General features: G+C 58.3%; 1 protein-coding gene across 3 annotated transcripts in view; it reads left to right on the top strand.

Annotated features, from left to right (window-relative positions):
* Positions 1-22,929, top strand: part of ZMIZ1 (zinc finger MIZ-type containing 1) — a 222,608-nt gene that overhangs the window by 110,681 nt on the left and 88,998 nt on the right. For all 3 annotated transcript variants that reach the window (XM_079793044.1, XM_079793043.1, XM_079793042.1), the window contains exons 5-7: positions 8,677-8,785; positions 14,029-14,142; positions 21,052-21,157. In XM_079793044.1, coding sequence (XP_079649170.1) covers positions 8,726-8,785; positions 14,029-14,142; positions 21,052-21,157 — 280 coding nt within the window. In that variant the 5' untranslated portion in view covers positions 8,677-8,725. The remainder of the gene's footprint in view (positions 1-8,676; positions 8,786-14,028; positions 14,143-21,051; positions 21,158-22,929) is intronic.

The following is a 22,929-nucleotide window of genomic DNA, read 5'->3' as shown; positions in this document are numbered from 1 at the left end:
ACAGCTGGTGATTAGGGGGCCTGAATTTTGGTGAACCCCACAAGCCTCCATCTCTCCAGAGGCCCTCTGGGTGGGGTGGGGTTGGGATTCAGCTGGGTCTGGTGCCCATCACCTGGCTCCATCTCCAGCCTCATTCCACCCCATGTCCTCCAAGGGCCCTCAGGGAACTCCCACCCTCCCTCTTCTCCATTTCATGGCATCCAACCCTTGGGATCAGAGACAAGAGCCTCTAGACAAAGGCAGGTCGGGGCCACTGCTTGGGCACTGCTATCCTGAAGGGTCATGGCCGGCCCAGCACCCGCAGCACCAGCCAGGACGTGACAGTCACTGTCCTCGTATGCCGACCGTGGGGGCCAGCGAAGGCCTGCCACATTCCCATGGAGAGTATGATTCAGGAAAACGTCGTGGGCTTTGTAGTCAGACAGGAGTTCAAGTCCAAGGTCACTAGTGTGACCTTGAGCAAGTCATTGGACCTCTCTGAGCCTGTTTGGTAATAGTAGTTGGGACGTCACAGGAGACGTCTGAGGCTCACAGCGAGGTGAGCTGAGTAACCTCGTGGCTGACATGTAGAGTAGTTGTTCCGTGTCCCCTCCCACTCGCAGCCGTGGGGATGGCTGTACATCCTGTGTTTGCTGACCGTGCCCAGAGCTGCATCTGGCCCTCCTTCACCTTTTGGGGAGAGGAACTGCCAAAGGAAGTTCGCCCCGAGGTCAGAGACTCTGAGTACCGCAGAGGATGGCAGGAAGGTTTGGCCTCAAGGGCATGGCCTGCGCCAGCTGAGGCCTCACAAGCTTGGGGCTAAGGCTCCCCCGAAGAGCGCAGCTGGGACTCCCAGCGCCGCGTGAGTCTGACCATTGGACCAGCCCCTCTGTCAGGGCAGCATCAACATGTGTTCCCCAAGTAAGTCTCCTCCCTCTGGGTTAACGGTGGTGTCCCAGAGCAGGTTGGCCGAGGTGGCAGTGTGGGGCTGCCCTCAGGAAGCCCCTACTCTGATTCACTGTGTTATCCCACAGACCACCCTTGACAGAGGCTGTTCCTGTAGACGAGGGTGGGTGCTGGGAGATTGGGTCATGGGGAGAAGTGGGTCCACCCTTCCAGGAACCCCAAGTGCAAGCCAGTGTCCGAACTCTGGCCAGGAAGTAGGGAGCCCTGTTAGGCCTCGGCACAGGCATTCCCCGAGTGGAGGGAGCAACTGGATTTGGAAGAGCTGGTGTCCAAGTCAGAGTTAACCTTTTCAGACCACTGTCCCCGAAGTGACTGCACGTCGTCGGCTCCTCAGGCCAGTGGGGCAGTGAGGGGCACTTCCTGTCGGACAGTGGAGGACACAGACTCAGGGCGATAAAGCCGCCGCTCACCACCCCAGAGAGCGGGGAGGTTTGACTCAGGGCCACCCCTCCCCAGGAGCCTCGCCCTGCTCCAGGCCTCAAGCTGGCCCATGGCCTGCTCCAGCCGCCTGGCCAAGAGTGGGAGCAGCTGGTCCTGGGCAGCTGCCCAGAGCTGCCTCTCGCCTCCCTCTGTCCTCAGCTCCTGTCCCTCTGCCCTTCCCTGACTTCCCTGGGTCAGGGCACAAAGCCACTTTCTTCGGCCTGTCTCTGCTTCACCTCCACCCTCTTCCGGCCGGGCAGCGTGCAGTCCCCTAAGGATCGGGAGTGGGAAAGTCACAAACATGTGACCACGGGCAGTCCCTGCAGCTCTCTGAGCGTCTGCTCCTTCACCGTGAAGATGAGGAGGGCATTGGGCTGTATCAGTCCTTCCCTAACCTCAGTCTCTTCATTCCCTTTATGCTGTTTAAAGTGATTCCTTAACCCACTGAGGTCTGCCATCACTCCCTAATTTACCCTTGTCCTATATAATAATCCTATATAATGAAAGGCTAATATACAAATTGTCCCCTCAACTGGGAGTTTGATCAGGAGTTCGACCAGGGGGCAAGGCCAACCTGCCAACTGCCCTCGGCCCCTCCCCCCGGCCGACCCTGCCCCCGATCACCTCCCTCCCCCTGATCAGGGGCGGGGCTGGCCCTTCAACCTCCAACATCCCCTTCCCCCGCCCAGCCTGACCCTATCAGCCCCTATCAGGTTGGGCTGGCCGGAACCCACCCGTGCACGAATTTGTGCACTGGGCCTCTAGTTCTCAATAACATGCACAAACTCAGCAGTGATCATTGTTCTAGTCCAAGTGCGTCACTAGGAATATCGACGAGGTTTCTGTGGACCACCTAAAAGCATTCTTCTCCGCCGCTGGTACATGCATCACTCTTTGGGAACCCTGGACTCGGTTACTGGAGCCTCTCCCAGTCCCAAGGCCCTCTGATTAGGCTGGGCCATTGGGTATTCAGCTCTTGCCACTCTGGATCACAATGGCTGTCCATCCACCCGTTTGTCCGTCCATCTAATGAGCATTGCTGAGCACCTGCTGGGTACCAGACCCTGGGCTAGGCTCTGGGAATTCATAACCGGATGACATCCCGGCTGATGTGGGAGATGGATGCAAAGATACACCACTGTCTAGTACCGCCGAGATGGGGTGCAGGGCAGAGACACTGGGGACATAGAAGTGAGTGGCTCTGCTGGGGGAAACCAACAAGAGAGTGACAGTTGAAGCAGGCCTAGATGGATGAAGGGGCCAGGCACTCGGGGCTGAGGGGCAGAGGCAAAACAGGGAGGTGTGATGGTCAGAGCACAGTCCAGGAGAGGGAGCAGCCCCATGTGGAGGACCCGGGGTGTGACTGGAAGTGGTGGAAGGTGGAGATCAAGCGAGAAGGCCTTGGACTGTCACATGCAGGGGTGGCCGGTCACTGCTGAACCCAGGGCCCATGCTCTCTGCCCCTCTCGGAGTCTGAGAGCTGGTAAAGGGGCTGGCAGGGACAGGTCCCCGGGACCCCTACGACCTCCCACCAGGCTGAGCTGTGGGCAGGTCCCAAGCTCGCTGGCCCTGGCGCCGTCTTGGAATGCAGCCTCTGCTCTGCAAGCTGTGGGCACAGGCCCTCCACCCCCACCGCCCGCTCCGCTCGCCCAGGGACCTGCGCTGCAGATGCAGGGTGATTGAGTCATTTCTGCACACCACTGCTCGCACGGCTCCCCAGGGACCCGCCGCTTGCCTGTGCAAGCTGTCATGAGATGTGTGTGCTCAAGTGCATCTGTGCATCGCTCAGTGTGTGCACGTACTTAGCCTCAAGTATGCAAAGGAGCACATATGTGTGTAAGTATGCACACACGTAAGCAAACCTCTGCCCCAGATGCATGCGTGTTAAGAGGACTGGTTAACTTGTTTGGCCTCAAAAGTGAAAAATAAAACACACTGGTGTTCGCACAGCTCATGTTGGCCCAGCATCCTAGGGAGTTGCCTCCAGGGCTCCATCCACATTTCTATGGGGCAGCTAAGAGCGCCCCACTTCCCACGTGCTGGGAGGAGCCCACCGAGGCCATGTGCCTCCCCCAACCTTTCCGACCAGGAGACATGCTTTCAGAGAACCCACAGACAACCTGGGCCCAACTTAGAACAGCCAGGTGGGCTTCAGTCCCACTCGGCCATTGTCTCCTTCTGTGACCTTCCCTCTTCCAGCCCCTACCCCCAGTCCTGCCTCATGCGGGTACAGGACCAGGTGGTCCCCAGGCGTCCTTTCAGCTCCCAGCATTCTCCCTCTGAGCAGCCCTGTGTGCATAATAGCAGCTAACTTTTCTGGAGCACGTCCCGGTGCTGGGCACCGCTAAGGTAAACTTGGCCAGCGCTGTGCTAGGTGCTAAGAAGTGTAAACCAGAAGCTTGGCCCTCCGAGAGCTCAGCTAGGCGGTGGGAAGACTAGCCCACCCAGATGTCACCATCAGTCAGAAAACATACCTTTGAGCAGTGAGGCCAAGCTGAGCGCAGGTGCCAGGGCAGTGTGAGGCTGAGAAAGGCAGCGGCGGGTCCTGGGGCTGCCTCGGGACGGGCTTGCTCTGCTCTTTGGAGCCGAGCTTCTACCTTTGTCGAGATGGAGCATTCAAACAGCTGCAACTCCGGACAGGAATCCTAAGATGCTGGAGTCTGAAGGGCTGCCAAAGGCTGGCTAGCCTTCCTGTTACAGAAGGGGAAACTGAGGCCTGGAGGCTGTGGCAGAGCGGGGTCTTCTCCCGGCCCCCAGGCTGACTAGCGTTGCATCTCCTACAGGCTCCAGTCTGCTCAGACCAGGAGAGAAGCCAGGGGCCAGGCGAGGGGGGCGGGCCTGCTTGAGCCCCTCTTTCAGAGGCGGACGGCGGCGGAAGGGCTGGGCCATGGGTGCACCCGGGGCCAGGCCCGCACAGTCTCCAGCTGGGAGGGAATGCCACGGTGGGCACTGGAGCTGCAGCCTCGGAGGATTTGTAGGACTTGTAAAGGCTTATAGGAATCCAGGCTCTGAGGAGGGAGGCAGCCGTGGCCAGCAACGCTGCCACGGTGGAGGGCGACCTCTGCTGGCCACTGAACACTGGTCACTTCGTGAGACAGCCAGCATGCTGGGAGCCCAGTGGCCTTGGAAGTGAGTGGGTGGGTGGGTTTGGACAGTTTGGGTGGAACCAAGGGGACACCCCAGTCACAGCCCGGGGCGGGGGTGGGGAGGGGGACTTCCAGGAGGCTTCATTCTTGGTAGAGTGGAAGAAACAACATAGAAATAGTTAGAAAGGCAGATTATTTGAATCTCAGCAAGCTGTGCCACCTCTCTGAGCCTTTTAGGACTAAATAAATTAGCACCGCACAGGACCAGGACTGGGGCCTGCACATAGCAGGTGCAGAACTAATGGGAGAGTCCAGACCGCCCCTCAGGGAGCACCCTCTCCCATGCCTACTTTAGCCCCCCGCCCCTTCTCTCTCCAGGCCTGGGGCCCTTAGCCTTCCAGGTCCTGACCCCTCTTCTGCAGGGGCTGCAGCTGCCAGCCACATCTGTTCCTGCTGTTGATAACCCTGATTTTCCACTGATCTCAGCAGTTTACAAATGTCCCCTCACCTGTGAGCGCCTCCATAATCAGCCAGACATTCTGTTCTTTTACTATAGACGACACACAGTTGTGACCTGTGCCGTCTCTCCTGCTAGCTGCCACCCCGTCTCTGGGCCTCACAGATGTCCCCGGCCCACCTGTTCATTTCTTGGCTCCTCCAGTCAGGAGCCCTCGCCTGGAAGAAGAGCCCCCTGTGCTGTGTGGCTTTGGACAGACTCCTGCAGGCCTCGGGCTCCCCCCAATAAAACCAGCTGAGCTGTTAGGCTAGTGGGAGACTTTAAAGGACCTTTGGGTATTGATATTCGGAGAACCTTTGACTCTAGAAGCCAACTCCGACCAGCCACTGACTTCCAGACAGGATGGCCACGAGCTGCCTGGAGCCCGGCCTGAGCTTGGACAGTTAGTTCCCTTCCCTCCCGCCTTTTCTGTTTGCTTCCTAACGTGAGCACTGTGGGCCCACTGCCTCTGGGCCCAAAGGTGACTGCCTGGGGGCTCTGGACTCCCCATGCCTGCTGGGGGCTTCCCTAGGCGGCCCAAGCGCCCCAGGCTCCAGACTTGATCTGTCAGTCATTTGACAGGTGCCTTATCAAAAGCCCTACGAGGTCCCTCACCCTAGACCAGATGCTGTGCCCATCCTGGGCGCAGTTCCTCCTTAGAGATGGAGCTTCACGAGGCCAATCTGATCCCTCACCCTCACCATCCTGCTCTACAAAAGGGGAAACAAACGAAGGCCTAGATGCCAGAGAAGCCTGCGCGAAGCCCCTCTGGGCACGTAGGCTCGTCAACAGTGCCCCCTGCTGGCCGCTTGGGTCGCCGCAGGCCCTTTGTCCTGGTTGGCTGCGGCCTGAGGACAGGATTGAGGCCTGCACGCCCCGTGGAGCTGGCCTGGGGCAAACTGTTGCCCTCTGGCTGGCTGTGGAAACCACTCCTTGATGGGGACCCTGGCAGCCAACGTGCCCGTGCCCACATGCTTTGTCTCTGGCCCCAGGAGCACTTGCCACGTGAGGCTGGCTGAAGCTCTGTGTGTGTAAACTCAGCCCCTGCTTCAGGGACACCCTCCCCTCTTCCTTCTCCCCAGCGCACATGTGTACATCAGAGAACCCTCCTGCAGGGCCTCCCTGCTCCTGTACAGTTTAGGCTGTGATGGGAAAGCCGGGATTCTGAAGCTGGTGTCTACTATCACCTCTGAGCCTCGGTTTCTTCATCTGTAAAATGGGAGGGGGTATAGTAACAGTGTCTATCTGTGCCCAGGGCCTGAAACACCTGACGTATAGGAGGAGCTCAACAAATAGTCACCTGGAAGGTCACCTGGAATGAATACAGACTTAGACCAAGAGTTTCTTGGACATTGTAAACTTAATTCATTTTCATCCCTGCATGCCCCGTAGACCTAGCATAGGACTGGCACAGTCCCGGTGCGGGAAAGCACTCGCTGGGAGAGTTGGAAGCAGCCATGGATGGGCAAGTGAACACTAAAGATGTGTGCACAGTGCAGGGGCCATAAGCCTCTGTTCAGTGCCCCGGATCTGACCGTGTGTCTGAAATGCCCACTGAGTTGTGGGACAGGCATGTAGCTGGATAAGCGATGGATGGACAAGTCAGGCATCTGGGTATATAAATGTGTGCTAAGTGGGGTGAGTGGAGGGATGGTTGGTGGGGTGAGGGTAGAGGAAATAAATACGGACACTCCCTCATTGTGATCTGTCTGCGGGAGAGCTTCAAGATGGAGTGGACCCAGAAAGCACGTATCAAAAGGACGAGGCCCCAGTGAGGCAGCAGCTTGGCCTTTAAGAGTGTGTTCTCCAGGTTCATCCACACGGGGATGGTGTGGCCAATACACAGGTGACCTGCACCACTGTGTGCAATAATGACATGTGGCGATGGCTTCGGCTTTATCACTCCGAGCAGGAGGCCGTGACTAGGGCCTCGCCCCTTAGAGCAGCACCTGGTGGGGGCAGGTGATTCGTCCGTACCTTGGGATTCTGTGCAACCATGAAAAATGGAGAGGCTCTTTATGTCTTGATGTGGAATAAACTCTGAGATGTCATTAAAGAGGGGGGGGGGGAAATCAAGGTTCGGATAGTGTGTGTACAATGCTTTCGTTTTCTGGTTTTTAAGGGAGAAGACAAGTAGATATTTGCTTCTCCAAGAGGAGCCCCTCTTTCCCCCACCCCACCCCTTCCCCTGGGAGACTGGTGACTGGTCCTCCCAGGAAGAGCGCCGGGAGCTGTTGAATGGGCCAGCACTTCACTGGATTCCCTTGTGGACTCTCTCAGTCGTGAAACAGGCAAATAAGTTGTCTTGTCAAGCACAGACTGAACAGTGTGGAGCTCAGACCTCCTGGGAGGAGGAGCCAACCTTTGTCCCCAGGCTGGGGCCGGGCGTGCTGCGAGGGCGCTCGCGCTGGGGCCAGAGCCCGGGCCTGGAAGCACACAGGCATGTGGACCCAGTCCAGACACCTAGTAGCCGTGGGGACTTGGCAGGTCTCAGGACCTCAGTTTCCTCATCTGTAAAATGGGGATAATTCTAGTCTTAGAGAGTGAGCATGAGCAGTAAAGAGAGCACATAGAAATGCCCAGTAAGTGGGGCCAGAGGTGAGGAACCTTTGGGGGGCAATGTCTCAGAATTGCAGAGAGGCCTGGGCCATAAGTTCAGTGCCCCGGGTCTGACCGTGTGTCTGAAATGCCCACTGAGTTGTGGGAGGGCAAACCCACCCAGCACTGGGCGGACTTCTGCTTTGGCCCAAGGACCTGGACCTCTGAGGCTGGGGACGCCAGAGCGGAACACTCCGCCTCTCTATCTCCCTCTCCCCTTTATCCGCGCGGCCGCCCTGCAGGGCCTGGAGTCTCCAGGGTCTTTGGAGCTGAGGGGGCCTCTCCCACTTGGCTTCACCCCCTGGGAGGAGTGGCACCCACGTTAGTGCTCCCGCCAGCCGTTCAGGGAGAGTGGGCCTGGGGGCCAGGACATTCATGTACCCAAGACCACTCAGCCACGGGCGGGCACTGTGCACCCTGAGTAGCTCCCTTCCTCCCTGCGAGCCTCCGTTTCCTTATCCAGAGAGTGGAGATGGTAGTAATTGCCTCCTCCTTCTTTCCCGGAGGGCAAAGGGGGAAATGGAGTTGGAGTGGTCTGTAAAGTGTGAAGAACTCTAAAGAGGGGGCACGCGACACTCATGCACTTACACCACAAGTGCAGTGGAGGTCGTTACATGGGAAGATCCCACCACACACACATGTGCTCATACACATACATGCTCTCACACACACATGTTCACACACATACATGCTCACACACACATAGCCACATCGAGTGGGCTAAGCCTTGAACCGGAATCTGGAAATGAAGTTGCCATCCCACCACCACCTAACACACACGTGTGCATCGAAATGTGTGTGCCTGAGTGTGCATTGCACGTCCCATGGTGGACACGCCTGCCAGTGCTCACATCAGTCACCACAGAGAACACCCGGGAGCACCTCCCATCCTCAGTCCGGATGGGGCTCCCAGGGCCACGCTCGGGGAAGGACAGGCTGGGCAGCTGGGGCCATGGTTCCTCCCTCCAGCGCAGGGCTGCCTGGGGCAGAGGCCGCCATGGCTCGCAAAGGGCCCAGGAACCCGCTGGGAGCCTCCAGGGCCAGCACGTCAGTGTGGGGGTTGGGGGGTGGCTGTAAGGCTGGCGGGCCTGGCGCAACCCCAGTGACGCCCACGCTCCTCTCTCTCCGCAGGCTGGACAACGTTCATGGCTCTCGGGTAGAACCCAGCGAAACGGCCAGAATGAATTCTATGGACAGGCACATCCAGCAGACCAATGACCGCCTGCAGTGCATCAAGCAGGTGGGTGTGTGCCGAGCTCACTCCTCTGCAGGGACAGGCAGTAGGGGTGCTGGCTGCCCTGTAGCTGCGCATCTGGGACCCAGGATGGAGGTGATGGTGGATATGGGTCGACTGCCTGGGGCTACCTGACCACCCATTTTGGGAGAGCATTACTGGCATGGAGCATCCTGACTAGAGTCACACACCTAGGTTCAAATGCCGGCTCTGCCTCGTCCCTGCCCCTTTCCCAGCTGTGTCAGGCCCTCTCTGGGCTCTGCTGTGCACCGTGAGGATGCAGTGAGTGCCTGATCTCCTTCCAGACCTCAGCTCTGGGAGGGTTGTGCCCACCCACCCTCTGAGCTTGGCCTCCCTGCAGCTCCGAGTGGCAGCATCTGTGCAGGCTCCGGAATGTTATTTTACTCCAGGGAGGAGCAGATGCGGGGAAGGGGTGTGGCTTGGATAGTAAACAGACCTGGGCCCAGTCCTCACAGCTCCATGTACCCACAGTGTGCTGTCCTTTTGTTTTCGGGGTCTCCGTTTCTCCATCTGTCAGCTGGGGCCGATAGGCCCACCTGGTAGGATGCTGTGAGGATGTTGTGGGTGAAGCACAGGCCCAGCCCTGGCGCGTGGCAGGTGACAGCTAATGGTGGCAGGGCTGTTGTCCTCCGTGGCTCAGCGACAGGGAGGGCAGTGCTGGGGCACGTCCCCTGGCTTCGGCGGGTTTGGCAGGGAGCTCAGGTAACCAGCGTGGGCCACTGGCCTAGCACCCAGCCCCCACCCTCCCCACCCCCCCACAGCAGGTCCTCCCTGGGCTCGGGGCTGGTGGAGCTGAGGCTGGTCCCGGGAATGAGGATGTGTCCTCCCATTAGCATCAAGCAGGGCAATCTCGGAAGCCTGTGCACAGGCTGAGGAGAGGAAATTGAAGAGGACTTGTTACAGATTGAACTCAGCCCGAGCTGCTCTCCCAAATGCCAATTACGCCTCTGTTCACGGTCACAGAATAGAAACCAGACGTGCGCGCCCTCCTCCCCTGCCTCCCTCCTCCTCCTCTGCAGGGCTCTGCCTTTGACCCAGTTTCTCCAGCCCATGAGGGTTCGCTGTGAGTGGCCTCCACCCCCCCACGATACAGTCATGCCCCCTGTGCGTGAGACTGTGCCAGGCACGCAGCTGCTCCTGAGGCCTGCTCAGCACTTGCCCTTCCTACCCCCGCCTGGCTCTGCGTCACCAGGAATCAGGGTGCCCTTTACTCTCTGGGTCCAGCCCTCTCGAAGTGGGGTGCCCAGAGCTCAGAACCTGAGTCCAGCCCTCACTAGCTACCTGACCTTGGTTAAATTGCCACTTTTATCTTGCTTTGCCTGCCGAGTGGGCATGGTAACGCATAGAGTGCGGAGGGCTGGAAGGCAGGGATCACGGCAGCTGCTCTTCCCAGTCTGCCCGCACACCGTGTGCACATACCCACGGAGCTCTGCGTTTGGGCCCGACAGTGGCATGTTTGTGAGGGTGAGCAAGCTGTCCAGATGCCCTCCTCGCCGTTCAGAGCTCTCTGCATCCTCCACGCCCCCTCCCACACCTCGGGTCAGACGCTCCCCAGCTGCCCCAGAGGGTGGCCGCAGCTGGCTGAGGACTGTTGATTCTCAGACGTCCTGTATCCTAATCAGAAGAGAAAGGCGGGCAGGTCTGCATGCCGAGGATGATGGATGTGGCGGCTATGCCTACCTCTCTCTGGGAGGGCTCCAGTCAGGGGCCTCCAGCATGCAGCCTCCGACTCTCCACTCTCCTCTCTGCCCCTCTTCCACAGCAGAGTCTTCCCTCCCCCACCGCCCGCCCTGTTCTAGCCATCGCTGCACTCACCATCCCCCGCACCCCGCTGCCCATCTTCCCTCTAGGCTCTGGCTCAGCTGCCTTTTCCCCTTCTCAACCTCGGGTACCAGAAGAATCAGTGCCCTCTACAACGTGCCCCACTCAGACGTCAGGCACATCTGGGCTTTACCTGCAAAGCCATGCAAATCGGCTCCTTTCTGCCCAGCAGCCTCCCCAAACCCCGGTGCCCATCTCTGAATTCCAGTGCTTCCTGGGCACCCAGCTGCCTCACCCCTCCTGTTCTTTCTCCCTTCAGCTGTAGGCCCTGCAGGGCATATATCAGGCCCCTCACCAGGCTAAGTTCCTTGGGAGCAGAAGATGTGCCATATCCATCCCTAAGTCTAGCTTAGTGCCCAGGCCAGGATGAGGCCAAGTATGCTGGGAAAAGGGGGCAGGGTGGACTGATAAGTGGGTAGCGACGGGAATGAATAAATGGATGGGTGGATGGACAAGTGGATGGGCAGTGAGGTGGTTGGATGGTGGGGATATTTAGATGATGGATGGATAAATGGATGAATGAATGGATGAGTTGGTGGTTGGATAAATTCTGGATGGATAGGTAGATAGGTAGGTAGATGAGTGGATGGATGAGTGATGGATAAAGTAGTGAATGGCTGAATGGGTGGGTGGGTAAGTGGATGGATGGTTATGAACTGATTCATATTTGGGTGGGTGGATGGATGGATCATTTGATTTACAGGTGGATTGACAGGAAAAGGCATTCATCACTTGGTCTGGGTAGCCAATTCCTGGTCTGGGCACTGTCCGCTACTCCTGCCCCAACAGACTCAGTGGCAGTGGAGAGAGCCCAGATCTCCTGAGGAACTGTGGAGAGGCAGGCTTCCTGATGGCGACGGGGGATTAGGGTCCTCCCTGCCGCAGCCAGGGAGGCCTGTGCCTGTGGTTCAGATCTGTGCTCCCATGCCCAGCCCATCCACGGCTGGCCAGCCTCACCCACCAGCCTCTCCATGTGCCCCTGGGACCTGTTCTGAAGTGGTCAGCTTGCTGGCCCCTCCAGATGGACCCTCCTTTGGACAGTTAGCTGCTCACTGGCCACCTGTGCGGGCCTGGCCTTGTGCCGTCTCCAGGTCCAGAGGTGGACAGAGCGTTGTTTCTATGCTCAAGACGCTCGTAGAAGAAACGAGAGACAGTGCAAAGGCCTCAGCATGCAGAGCAGTAGCCACCATCCCCTGGCCCTCCTCTGGAGGGGGAGGGGGTATGTCATCAGGGGTATCGTTTCTATCCCTTGCAGCAGCCCTGCAAGCTGTCATCACCCCCTTTACAGATGAGGGATCTGCAGCTCGGAACACAGCCGGGGCTGTGTGGCTCAGTGGCTGAGGTGGGGTTTGGTCCAGATCTGTCCCGCTCACTTCACTACATCACTCAGTCTCTCCGTGCCCGCCAGTCACCTCAGAGTGGAAACGGGCGACCAGCGCACAGAGAAGCGAGGGGCTTGGCCAGAGCCGCTGAGCAACAGCCACTGAATGGGATGCCTGGCATTCTTTCTACCAATGAGTGGTGCCCACAGGTGACCACTCAGAGCCCAAGCTGATGGCCCCTGAGCCTGCCCTCATAGGCCACTTGTGAGCCCAGAGCCCCAAAAGAGGGTGCCAAGGGTGGGGGTGCTGCGGGCAGGCAGCTCAGAGAGCAGCCTGTGGCTGCTGCTGCCCCTACTAATATGGTGTGACATCATGTAAATAAACGTAATAACTCAGTTAGCAAAAGGAGGCTGCTGGGCAAGGAACTGGCCAATTGGCCTGGCTTTCCTGGTGCAGCCAGGTGCTGCCCGTGGCCTCGGAGGGGACCAGTCACCTCTGCGCACAAGGACAGAGGTGAGGACCACCGTGCCCTCCCAAAGGGCGTGCTTCTGTATGTGGAAGTTCCTCCCGGGCGCTGCAAATGAAGCGCAGAGCTCTGCCTTTGCAGAGAGAGTGCTGGGTGGAGCCAGGGCTGCGAGCTGCGAGCTCAGCCGTGCTTCCCGGACAGCCTTGGGGAGGCGGACACGGCCAAGGGCAGCCCCACGCGGGCACACCCCACACGCCAGGCGCTCTGCCAGGGCCGGGTGAGCCTCCTGCTTAGTCCCCACCCGGCCCTGTGACAGGGCTGTGTGGCTGCACGCTTGCCCTCTTCCTTTCCTTCATCTCCCCTTCTCCTTGCTCTTTCATGGGAGGAGGGTATTCTCATTCGTGCCACTTGCTTCCACCATTTTTTAAACCTTGCCTTGCACAAGCCACGTTGTATAGAACAACAGTCGTAAAACCCTACGTGGAAGAAACACACATTTCCACCACCGTCCCATGAGCTTCCGTGCCCTAGCTCAGCAGCTAGTAAGAGGTGAAGGCAGAGTGTGACCCCCAGAGGCCCTGCCCCAGAGGCTCACACAGCACCTTCCGATCCCTTCCCACCTCTGGCACCTGCAGCCCTGAGACCCCTCCCCGCCTTGGCACAGGCTGACTCGTGCTGCGGGTGGGGAGGCTGCAGTCCCGGGGGCAGCTGCTGTTCCCTGTGTCTCCCAGCACCAAGGCCACAGGAAGCTCAGAAGGGACAGCCTTCCCCTTTGCAGCTGCTCACACTCCGACCTTTGTGGACACCCAGGAGATGTCCCGCTGGAGGACCCACACTTAGTCACCCCCAACGCCGAACTCCCAGCTTCTCCCCACCTGCTGCCTGGTGCTGGGCTCAGTGCCTCGCCCAGCGGGGCCTGGGAAGACACGGATACGTGTTAAGTCAAGGAGGGAAGGCCCGCGTCCGAGGCCGGGTCTAGAGGCCTTGGCACCAGAATCAGTTTCTGTTGATTAGACCCCGACTGGGAGGGGCCTGGGCTCAGCTGGGACCCCTCCCAACAATGCCGACAGCCCCGAGCCGAGCCGGCCTGGGCCCCGGAGACCAGGAGTTGAAAAGCCACGTCCACCAGGCCCTGGTGTGACAACCTGGTTTTAGTCCACCTTCCCAGCCCCCTCCTCCTGTGTGACTTAGCTGTGGTAGCGTTTGGTGTGAAGCCATAGGTGGAGGGGGTGGGAAGGGAGTTGTCAGTAAGGAATCTCCAGGACCAGCCTGTCTTGGCTCAGGAAAAGCTAACCCCCAATTCTGGGAGCCAGATGGCACCCTCCTCTACCATGCAGGGTCCACCTCCCACACTGCCAGGACCCAGACATCACTTTAATACCTGCTGTCATTATCCTTCTCTGACCTTGGTTTTCCTGCCTTTACAATGCGGCTGCTCATCCCCATCCTGCCCGGGACTGGGCTGGGAAGGAGATGCAAAGGGAAGGTGTATGAGAAGAAGTTGAAGAAAACTCGTTAATTGGGCTTTTGAGTCTCCTCTCTCTAAGGCCTGGGGTCTTCCCTGCTACCGCGCTGTCTGCATTCCTGGGACCTCATGTTGTCTCCTTTCCCTCCCACAGCACTTACAGAACCCTGCCAACTTCCACAATGCCGCCACAGAGCTGCTGGACTGGTGTGGAGACCCACGCGCCTTCCAGCGGCCCTTCGAGCAGAGCCTGATGGGCTGTTTGACGGTGAGTCCGCACCCTCCCCACCTGCACATGCCCAGAGAAGATGGCTGGGACCAGCATGCCTGGCCAGGGGCAGGGGAGGCCACGGGTGATGGGGGATGAGAGATAGGAAGACATCCCTGATGGAGGGGATGGTCACCCCTGACATACAGGCAGCATAGGAAACTGGTCTGATGGGGAGACACAGTCCCCATGATGATGTGGGTTCCCCACATTTGGTGAGAGAGACCAGGCCTACTTTGGCGAGTTGTAAGTCTGATGGGGTAAATGTCCCATCATGAGCAAAGCAGAGAGGCTCTTGAAGGGGTTGCCCATCTACCCAGTCATTTGTTCCTTGACTTAGGTAAACATCTATTGAGCTATTTTTATGGTCATCCATCCACGTAGCTATTCACATAAGCATTTATTGAGCTCCTATTACATCCATCCACCTATCTAAACGAAGACTGATCCCTCGTTTATCATGTACAATCCCCTGTGAACCCAGTGATGAATAAGGCTCTGCCGAGCCCGATTTCCTCTTTAGTAGAGGAGGCAGACATGGACATGGAAAGAGATGGCTGAGAAAATTGTGTACAAGGTGGAGGAGACACAGAGAAAGAGAGCTTTACCTGGGAGATGGGTGGGCGGGTCACAGAACGCTGAGAAAAGGAGCCCTTCGCCATCTACAGGACTGTGGTCCACCTGCACAAGCAGCTGAGCGTAGCCAGAGGGTCCCAGGCACCTGGGGCACGTGCAAAGGCCCAGATGCACACGAGACCCCGAGAACTGAAGTTAACTCAGCTGGGTAAGGATCGAGGATGCGAGCTCAGCGGAGGCCAGGCCCGAGCTGGTGGTGTGGTTGGCCAAGCTTAGAAGCTTGCTGGCTGACAGCCACAGGGAAGGAGCCCGACGCTCGTGAATGTCCCCAGCCAGTGACCTGTCTCGGTCAGTGTGAGGGCACCTCGGTGGCCAGAGGGCAGCTGCTCAGAGGGCCTGAGTCAGCTTTAAAGAGGATGTGGGTAACAGATTGCTGGGGAGCCCCGCTACCCCAAGGCGTGGGCAGGAGAGACTAAGATGAAGGCCTGGCCAGGGGAAACAATGGGTAAAGCCTGAGGGCATCACACTTCCTGTGAAGCTGCAGCTGGGAGGGAGGCGAAAGGTCCAGAACGTCGGGGCCTGGAGTGAGAGGAGTAGTGACCACAAGGACCGTAACGTGGGCCATCATTACCAAGCGCCTCTTCTCTGCCTGACGCTGAGCTTGGCCCACTGGACACGCCTTCTCTCGGAATCCTCACACCCACTCGGTGCAGCTGGTCCTGCCACCTTCCCCGTGTTATAGAGGAGGAAACGGAGACTTGTGACTGACCTCCCAAGGTCCCACAGCCCGTGAGCAGCAGACCTGGGATTCAAGCTGAGACCCATCTGCCTCCACAGCAAAGCTCCTGGCCATTAGGCATGCCGGGCAGGGATGCCGCCAGGCCCCTCCCAGGCTCCTCTATTTGTCCAAAGCCGACACCATCTGGCCCCCATTGGGAACACCAGGCCAACTCAGGTTGCCACCTGCATTGCCCAGCAGCCCTCCTCAACCTTCAGCCCACTGTGCTCTCCCTCCCTCCCTGCCCAGCTCCCTTAATCCTCTTTGTGGGGATCCTGGTTCAGGCTAAGCCCCGTGGGCAGGGACAGATGTTACAGAGGCCCTCACTCCCGCCCCAGCTGCAGGCCGCCAGAGTGAAGGAGGAGGTGGGCATCACCCACATAACACATGGCCAGACAGGCTGCCACGTTCCCCAGCACCCTGCCCCGAGCCTGGCCCTGCCTAGGACGTGGGTCTTGAAGCTGAATCAGACAATGGCCCTGACTGGGCTGGATTGGCAGGTGGGCATGAGATGGCCAGTAACTGCTCTGCCCTAGCCTTGTCATTCATCCATTCATTAATACTCATTACTACTCAATAAATACTCATCAAGTCCCTGCCGTGGGCCAGGCCCTGTGCTGGGCACAGAGGGAGTGCGGTGAGCGCAGCAGACAGACCTCTCCCAAGCAGCTGACTTCCCAGTGGAGGCTGACACTAAGGACACACGCCCGTGGGAAGGACAGGCTGGTGGTCAGGAAAAGCCTCCTGAGGCGGTGACCTCCAGCTGAGACCTGATGGCAAGGAGTCAGCTTCGATGAGAGGGAAGGGTCCTCAGGCAGAGGGAACTGCTAGTGCAAAGGCCCTGGGGCTTGATTTGTTTAAGGTACAGAGCACGCGAAGGGGGAGGGGTACAAGATGAGGCTGAAGAGGAAGCAGAAAGCAGCTAACACAGGGCCAGCAGGCCAAGCGAGAAGAGTTTGCATATTTGAAGGGCGGTGGCCAGCCCGTGAAAGGTCTTCAGCAGAGGAGTGATGGGATGCAATTTGTGTGGGGATAGGAGCTCTGAAGAGGAGCATCCTCAGAGGGTAGGATGGAGGGATTGTGGAGGGCTTCCTGGAGGAGGAAGTCCAGGGAGGACCCGTAGGATCTGACTGGACAGGGGAGGGGCTGTGCTTCCCAGGCAGGGGAACCTGGACAAAGGCCCAGCGCCACTCTGCTGGGCCTCCCCTCATTGCACCCCTGCTTAAGGCATACGCTTGGTTGAACAGCCACCTTTGCCCGCCACTCCCCGGGCCTGCTACTTAGTCAGAAAGGGGTCCTTGGCCCACCAGCCACAGCTGCAGAGACCCGAGTCTGACTGTCCTTGGAGCTCAGCAGAACCAGTGGGAGAGAAAGGTGAGGGGGAGGGTCACAGAAGACACCCTCAGTGCCCAAGGGGGCACTGCCCCCTTGCATCCTTATGCAGACCCTTTCAACGTCAGCAGAGAAGGCATCATCACCCTGTTTTACAAACAAGCCAACTGAGAACGGGGGAGCAGCTGGCCGTAGTCTCAGCTGGTAACGCTGACCACCCGCAGGTGCCCCAGGGCCATTCTGCCAGTCTTCCCCTCCCCCGGGCACCCTTAGTCCAAGCCCTGCCCACAGAGAGGGATGGGTTGGGGCGGTCAGAGACCCCCAAGGGCCCTAGCCGGCAAGGCTGTCCAGCCCCCACCAAACACATGTACCCCGCCCCATCCCGGTGGCAGCCTGCGCTTCCCAGGTTGCCACAATCCCCTGGGTGACTTCGGGGAGCAAATTCCTCTGGATCCGGCTTACTTGGAGGATATAAATTAAAAACCACTTAGCCCGGCAGAAAACTGACACATTTGTGCCTACTGCTTTACTGCTTCCAAGCAGCTCCGGCACGATTCAAGTGACTGGCTCTGGGCCCCATTGGGCCCCTGGTAGGCCTCTGCCCACCCTTCCCTTCATGCCCTCTGACCCCAGGATTCAGAAGTGCAGGAGCCTGGGGCACCTCCCCCCTCCCCCCGCCCCTCAGGACCAGGTTTTTCCTGATGGTGCTGACTGCTCACTCCCCGGCCCCCCATCTTAGTGACAGAGCCAGGATTTTTCTCTGGGTGTCCCCTTCACAGTCAGGCCTCCCTGGACTTGCTGCCTCTTCCTCCTGTTGGAAGGCTCAGGGGAGGGGGGCAGGTAGAAGGTGGAAGAAGGAAACAGAGACCAGTTAGCATATCAACAGGAGCCTTATCTCTCCTGTGAGGAAGTCCCCGCAGCCTCAAAGCCCCCCTCACTGCCAAAGCCCTGGGCGGACGTTCACATACAGCATTCATTGAACTCTGTGCTGGCGGTCACCCTTGCAAGGAGGGCATTGTGTACCCATTTCACATCTGAGGACCCTGAGGCCCAGAGAGGTTAAGTCACTTGAGTGAGGGAGAACAGCTAGTAAGTGGCAGAACCAGAACCCAGTCTCATGCCTGACTCCAAAGCAGCAGCACAAAGACCAGCCCAGCCCTGTGCTGAGACTGGTAGTGAAGTGCCCTGAGGGGTTAGGGTACAGCCACGAGACTGAACTTGCCAGGGCCCCTTACACACAGCTGTGGAAAAGGAGGTCATCCTCAAACCTTCATAGGGAGGAACCCGAGGTTCAGAGAGGTTGTGTGACTGAGCCATAGGTTGCACAGGATAGAGGGGAGCAGGATTAGCGCACAGGCCCAGCATGCCTCCAGTTACCTGACTGTTGGAGTCAGAAGGAGCTGGCTGTGTGTCCGGCCCCCCAGGGGAACAGAAACCTTCTCTGACCTCTCCCAGACAGCCTGTCCTGCTTCCTGGCCAGAAGGCTCACCACTTTTCAAAGCAACACACTCGCTTCATGGGATTTACGTATTTGCCACGTGACCTTGAGCACACCCCCTCTCTTGAGGTGGAAGAAGGAAACAGAGACCAGTTAGCACATCAACAGGAGCCTCATCTGGGCTTCCGTTTCCCCCTGTGGCATGAGTGGCTGGATTTTCCGACCTGTCGGTCCCCGGCATGCGGTCCGGGTCTCAGCCAGCCAGCCTGAGGAGGGCTGAGCTGGGTGGGCCCTGCAGCCAGCAGAGGGCAGCAGCATGAGGCTGCTTGCCACAGCCTTTGTGGAAGAGGGGTCTTCCTCCCACGGGACCCCACAGAGGGTGCTGCCCATTTCGGGGGGAGCAGGCCTCGGAAACACGACAGGCTGCTCAGCTGGGCCCACTTCGTGGGACTTTCCCAGGGTCCTCAGGCTGGGCCCAGAAGCCAGGGGGGCACCTGCGCACTTTGGGGTCACAGGGTCCAGCTTAGCACGCTCGGCCACACCTGTGTTGTGTGACCTTCAGCGAGCTTCTGCCTCCTCCGGGCTTCAGTCTCCTTGTCAGTGACTCTTCTAAAGGCTGGCGCTCGGGGACGTGGTGACACACTTCCGCTCCTCCGAAGGGTCCGGCCCAGCCTGCAGGACAGCCCCTGTACCAGCACCAGGCCCCTCTTGCTCAATTTCGCTAGTTTTTCTTTTTTTTTTAACCAGAGCAACAGGATTAGCCAGTATTGACCAAACAGTAGGACCTTTACCTTCCTGCCCTCACACTAGGGCCTGAGGGTTCTCCAGGCCAGGCCTGTTGGAAGCTGTGGCCTTAACCCTTTGTGGGCTGAGAAAGAGGCCCTCTCTTGGGAAGAGCTGACCGTGCCTGGGGCCTGGCTGCCTGGGGTCACATTCTGGCCCTCTCGTGGACCTTGGGCTGTTGTTTTACCCGCGGTTTCCTCATCTGTAAAACAGATAATAACACCCCCTCACAAGCCTTGTAAGAATTTGGAGCATCTCTGCTTACAGAACGTTCACTCAGCCCTCAGTGCCCGGAGCCAACTCTCTTACTATACTGTTCGCCCGTGTTGACATTTCCCATAAACAGCAGCCTCATTGATGCTCCAGTCCACACGGACTCCCTGTGCAAACTGCTCACAGCCCAGGCCTCTCCTCCCTGGGGAGGGCTCGGCAGTGTCTGTCTGCAGACCTGTCTGTCTGCCATAAAGAGTTAGGGGCCTTGTTTTCCTGCTTGAACATTGAGACTCACAGTGAGGATACCCCCGCCCTGGGGTGGCCCAGAGATTCTGGAACATGGTGTGTGGGGGGGGGGGGGGGGCGGGGGGGTGAGAATCACAGTACAGGAGAGAATAGAGCCCATGGGAAAGAGGCCTTGGGTGGGCGGGGGGGACGAAGACCTCTGCATCAGGGGCTTCTGTTTGAGGCTGAGAAGCTGAGCAAACATTCTAACCTGAGAAAGTCACGTTTCCTCCTTACAGGGGGTTCCCAGGAGATGGGGTGGGGAGGCCGGGCGCCATTCCAAGAGGCTCCAGTGGTCCTGGGAAGGGGATCCCCCGCTCTTCCCTGATTCACCACGGACACTCTCCAGGGTCTGCATTTTTTAAATGAAAGGGTCGGCCTAGATTAGTGGTGTTCCCACCCTTTTTAGCCCTAGAGTCCTTGTAAGGACCCCCTAAATAGAAAGCACATTATGGGGAACTGTTCTCATGGCCACAGGGGCCAGGCCCAACCCCGTGACACCCTGGGGCCTTCTGAGGGCTCCGGGGCCTGACGGTGAGTCTCCCTCTCTCAAGGGAGAGCCCCACCTCTGCACTCCTTTCCCAGTCAGCCTGAGCCGCCCAGCTGCTTCCTGAAGCGACTCCATTTTCCAAGGTCCCTGCTTCTTAATAAGGAACCTAATTTGCCTGCTGTTAATGAGGAAGGCGGGCGGGAGGGAGCAGAGCTGGCAGGCGCAGGACACCTGGGAGCCGGAGGGGAGGGAGAGGTGCCTGATGGCTGTGAGCCTGGGGGCCACTTGCAGGGCCCAGGAGCACCCTGGCCCACACGGCTGCCTGGGGACTGCCAGCCCTCCCGGGCCTCCCCTCTCCCTCCCGGACCCTCCCCTCTCCCTCCGGGGCCTCCCCTCTCCCTCCCGGGCCATACTTGTAGGGTCACAGGACATGGGTGGGACCTCCAGGCTCCAGATTCGCAGCCATTGGTGATGTTCTTACGGAAGCCGCCTGTGTGCGAGCCAGTGCTTGGCCCTGGAGACTGACCCAGGCCGCGCGTGCGAGCTGTAGTTTCTGGGCTGGGGTCCGAGGGCTGCAAGGGGCTTGGCCCAGTGCTGAGCACCAGGGAGTGGAGGAGTGTCTGTCTGGGGAAGTCCTGGCAGTTGGGCGACTCCAAGCTGAAGCTCCATGGGAGCCCAGTGTCCTAAGTCCGTGTTTCTCCTTACGGGCAGATTTGGATTCGGGGGAGGGGGGATGTCAGTGCTCTGGGAGGGGACCTTGCTTGGAGTATGAGGGCAGCAAGGCCCCGAGACGGTGGGTACAGGAGGTCTATAATGATGGCGGGAGGAGGTGGGCATGGGCCTTTTGGGGTCCGGGAGGCCTGGCGTGGAAGATGTGCTTGTCCCTGTTTGCTGAGTGACGGACGAGGCCTCAGCCTGCCCGCCGCACCCATAAAATGGGCACATCTGCTCCTTGGGCTAAGGCCTGGGGTAGGCAGTGACTCACCCTGCCCTCCCTTCCCCTCTTGCTGGCAGGTGGTCAGTCGGGTGGCAGCTCAGCAAGGGTTCGACCTGGACCTCGGCTACAGACTGCTGGCTGTGTGTGCCGCGAACCGAGACAAGTTCACTCCGAAGTCTGCCGGTAGGTGACCACGCGGGCTCCACGGACATCATCGGGACGTGGGAGGGGAACTGGACTCTAACCCAGGGCTGTTCGCCACCCCCGTTGGCTGGTGCCGAGGTTTATCCAGATGTGGTGTGAGCCTCCAGGTGCAGCCGGGCTCAGAGCCCGTGGGCGGGACTTGTTCCTTGTCTCGGGAAGTATTCTTACCTTCAGGGGCACTTCAGGGCCAGCAGGTGGTCCAAGGCACACCGCACCCCAACAGCAGGCTAAAGGGAGCCGTACATTGTCTCATTTCATCACCACAGTGACCCCTGGGCATGAGCACTGTGATCATTCCCATTTTATAGATGAAGAAACTGAGGCTTAGAGACGCTGAAGCGATTTCCCCGGGTCACTCAGCTGAAAAGTGGCAGAGCTGGGATTTAAGCCCCGGTCTGTACTCCTCAGTCAGCAATCTTAACTCTGACACTCCACTGTACTCATTCAAAAAATGGTTCAATAAAAATAAATCAGCACATCCAGGCTTCTAACAGGGACCTCATGGCCCCGTCTTACATAGAGGCCCTGAGAGGCAGGCGGCGTTCTGTCTGTGAGGGCTCCACGCCCACCAGGCAGGAACAGCTGCACACTCCCCGCCATCCTCATCGCCGAAGCCGGGGTGCAGTGTAAGCTTTAGTCCTCCAAGGGCCTGTCCCAACCCAGCCCGGCCACCTGCTGAGCGTGTGGTCTCTGAGCCTCAGTTCCTCTCCCCAGGAAGGCAGGAATGACCATGTGGCCGACCTTGCAGTGGTCACCATTAAGTTCTAGAAAGATGTACAGCGCCAAGCACAGTGTCTCCCTGTTGATAACATTCTTATCAAGTCAGAACAACTCATTGAAAAAGAAAAAAAAATCAACGATTTCTCCATATAAGGACAAAACAGATGTTTTCTCTGAGTTCGTCGACCAGGTCTTTGGAGTGGATGTAGAAAGAGCCTTAATGAGAACATTCAAAGGGCGTCTCGTGATGTGTGTTCCTAAGTCCCAATCTCTTGAATGAGGGGTTGGGCTCCCTCTCATGTCTGCGGGCGGTCGTGCACCGGGCCGTGGGCACCTCTGGACGGTGGGGCAGGGTCGCGTTGGCCAGGAGCTGCTGTGGGATCCTGGGTGCGCCGGCCTGAGTTGAGAAGTCGCTGTTGTATTGAACTGCTTGCCAGAAATGCTCTTGGAATCTCGTAAGTGATGTCTGTTCCTGATGGAATCTGCAGTTTTCATAATAACTTAAGTCAATACAATTTTGACAAGGTAAAAATCGCTCCTTATCCAAGAAACATATGCATCCATGTCTCTAATAAGCACCTGCTCTGTGCAGGCACCTGGCCAGGGCTGGGCTTCATGAGAAATAAAACAGACACGGCCCCACCTTGGCAGACTTGCAGTCTGGAGCAGGGATTGGCGAACTTTTTATGTAAAGGGCCTGGTAGTCAATAGTTTAGGCCTCACAGTCCGTACGAAAGCAACCAAAGGCGATATGAATGAGTGTGGCTAGTTCCAATAAAACCTTTTTCATGAAAGCAGGTATAGGCCATAGTTTCCTGGCCCCGGGTCTAGAGAGAGAGAAAAGCACTGATCAAATAATCACAGGTGTATGTGCGTGTGCATTTGTGTATGTGTGTGTATGCATGTGTGTAAATTTAAGCTGTGATAAGTGCCATGAAGGAAAATTCAGGGATGCCATGCGACCACGCGGGAGTGGCGGAAGGCTGAGTAAGAGTTGAATAGATGAAGAAAAGGAGGGAGAGCTTCTTCCC

This window comes from Cnephaeus nilssonii, assembly GCF_951640355.1.
Source record: "Cnephaeus nilssonii genome assembly, chromosome: 16".
NCBI lineage: Eukaryota > Metazoa > Chordata > Mammalia > Chiroptera > Vespertilionidae > Cnephaeus > Cnephaeus nilssonii.
This window is presented reverse-complemented; position numbering and strand designations above follow the sequence as displayed.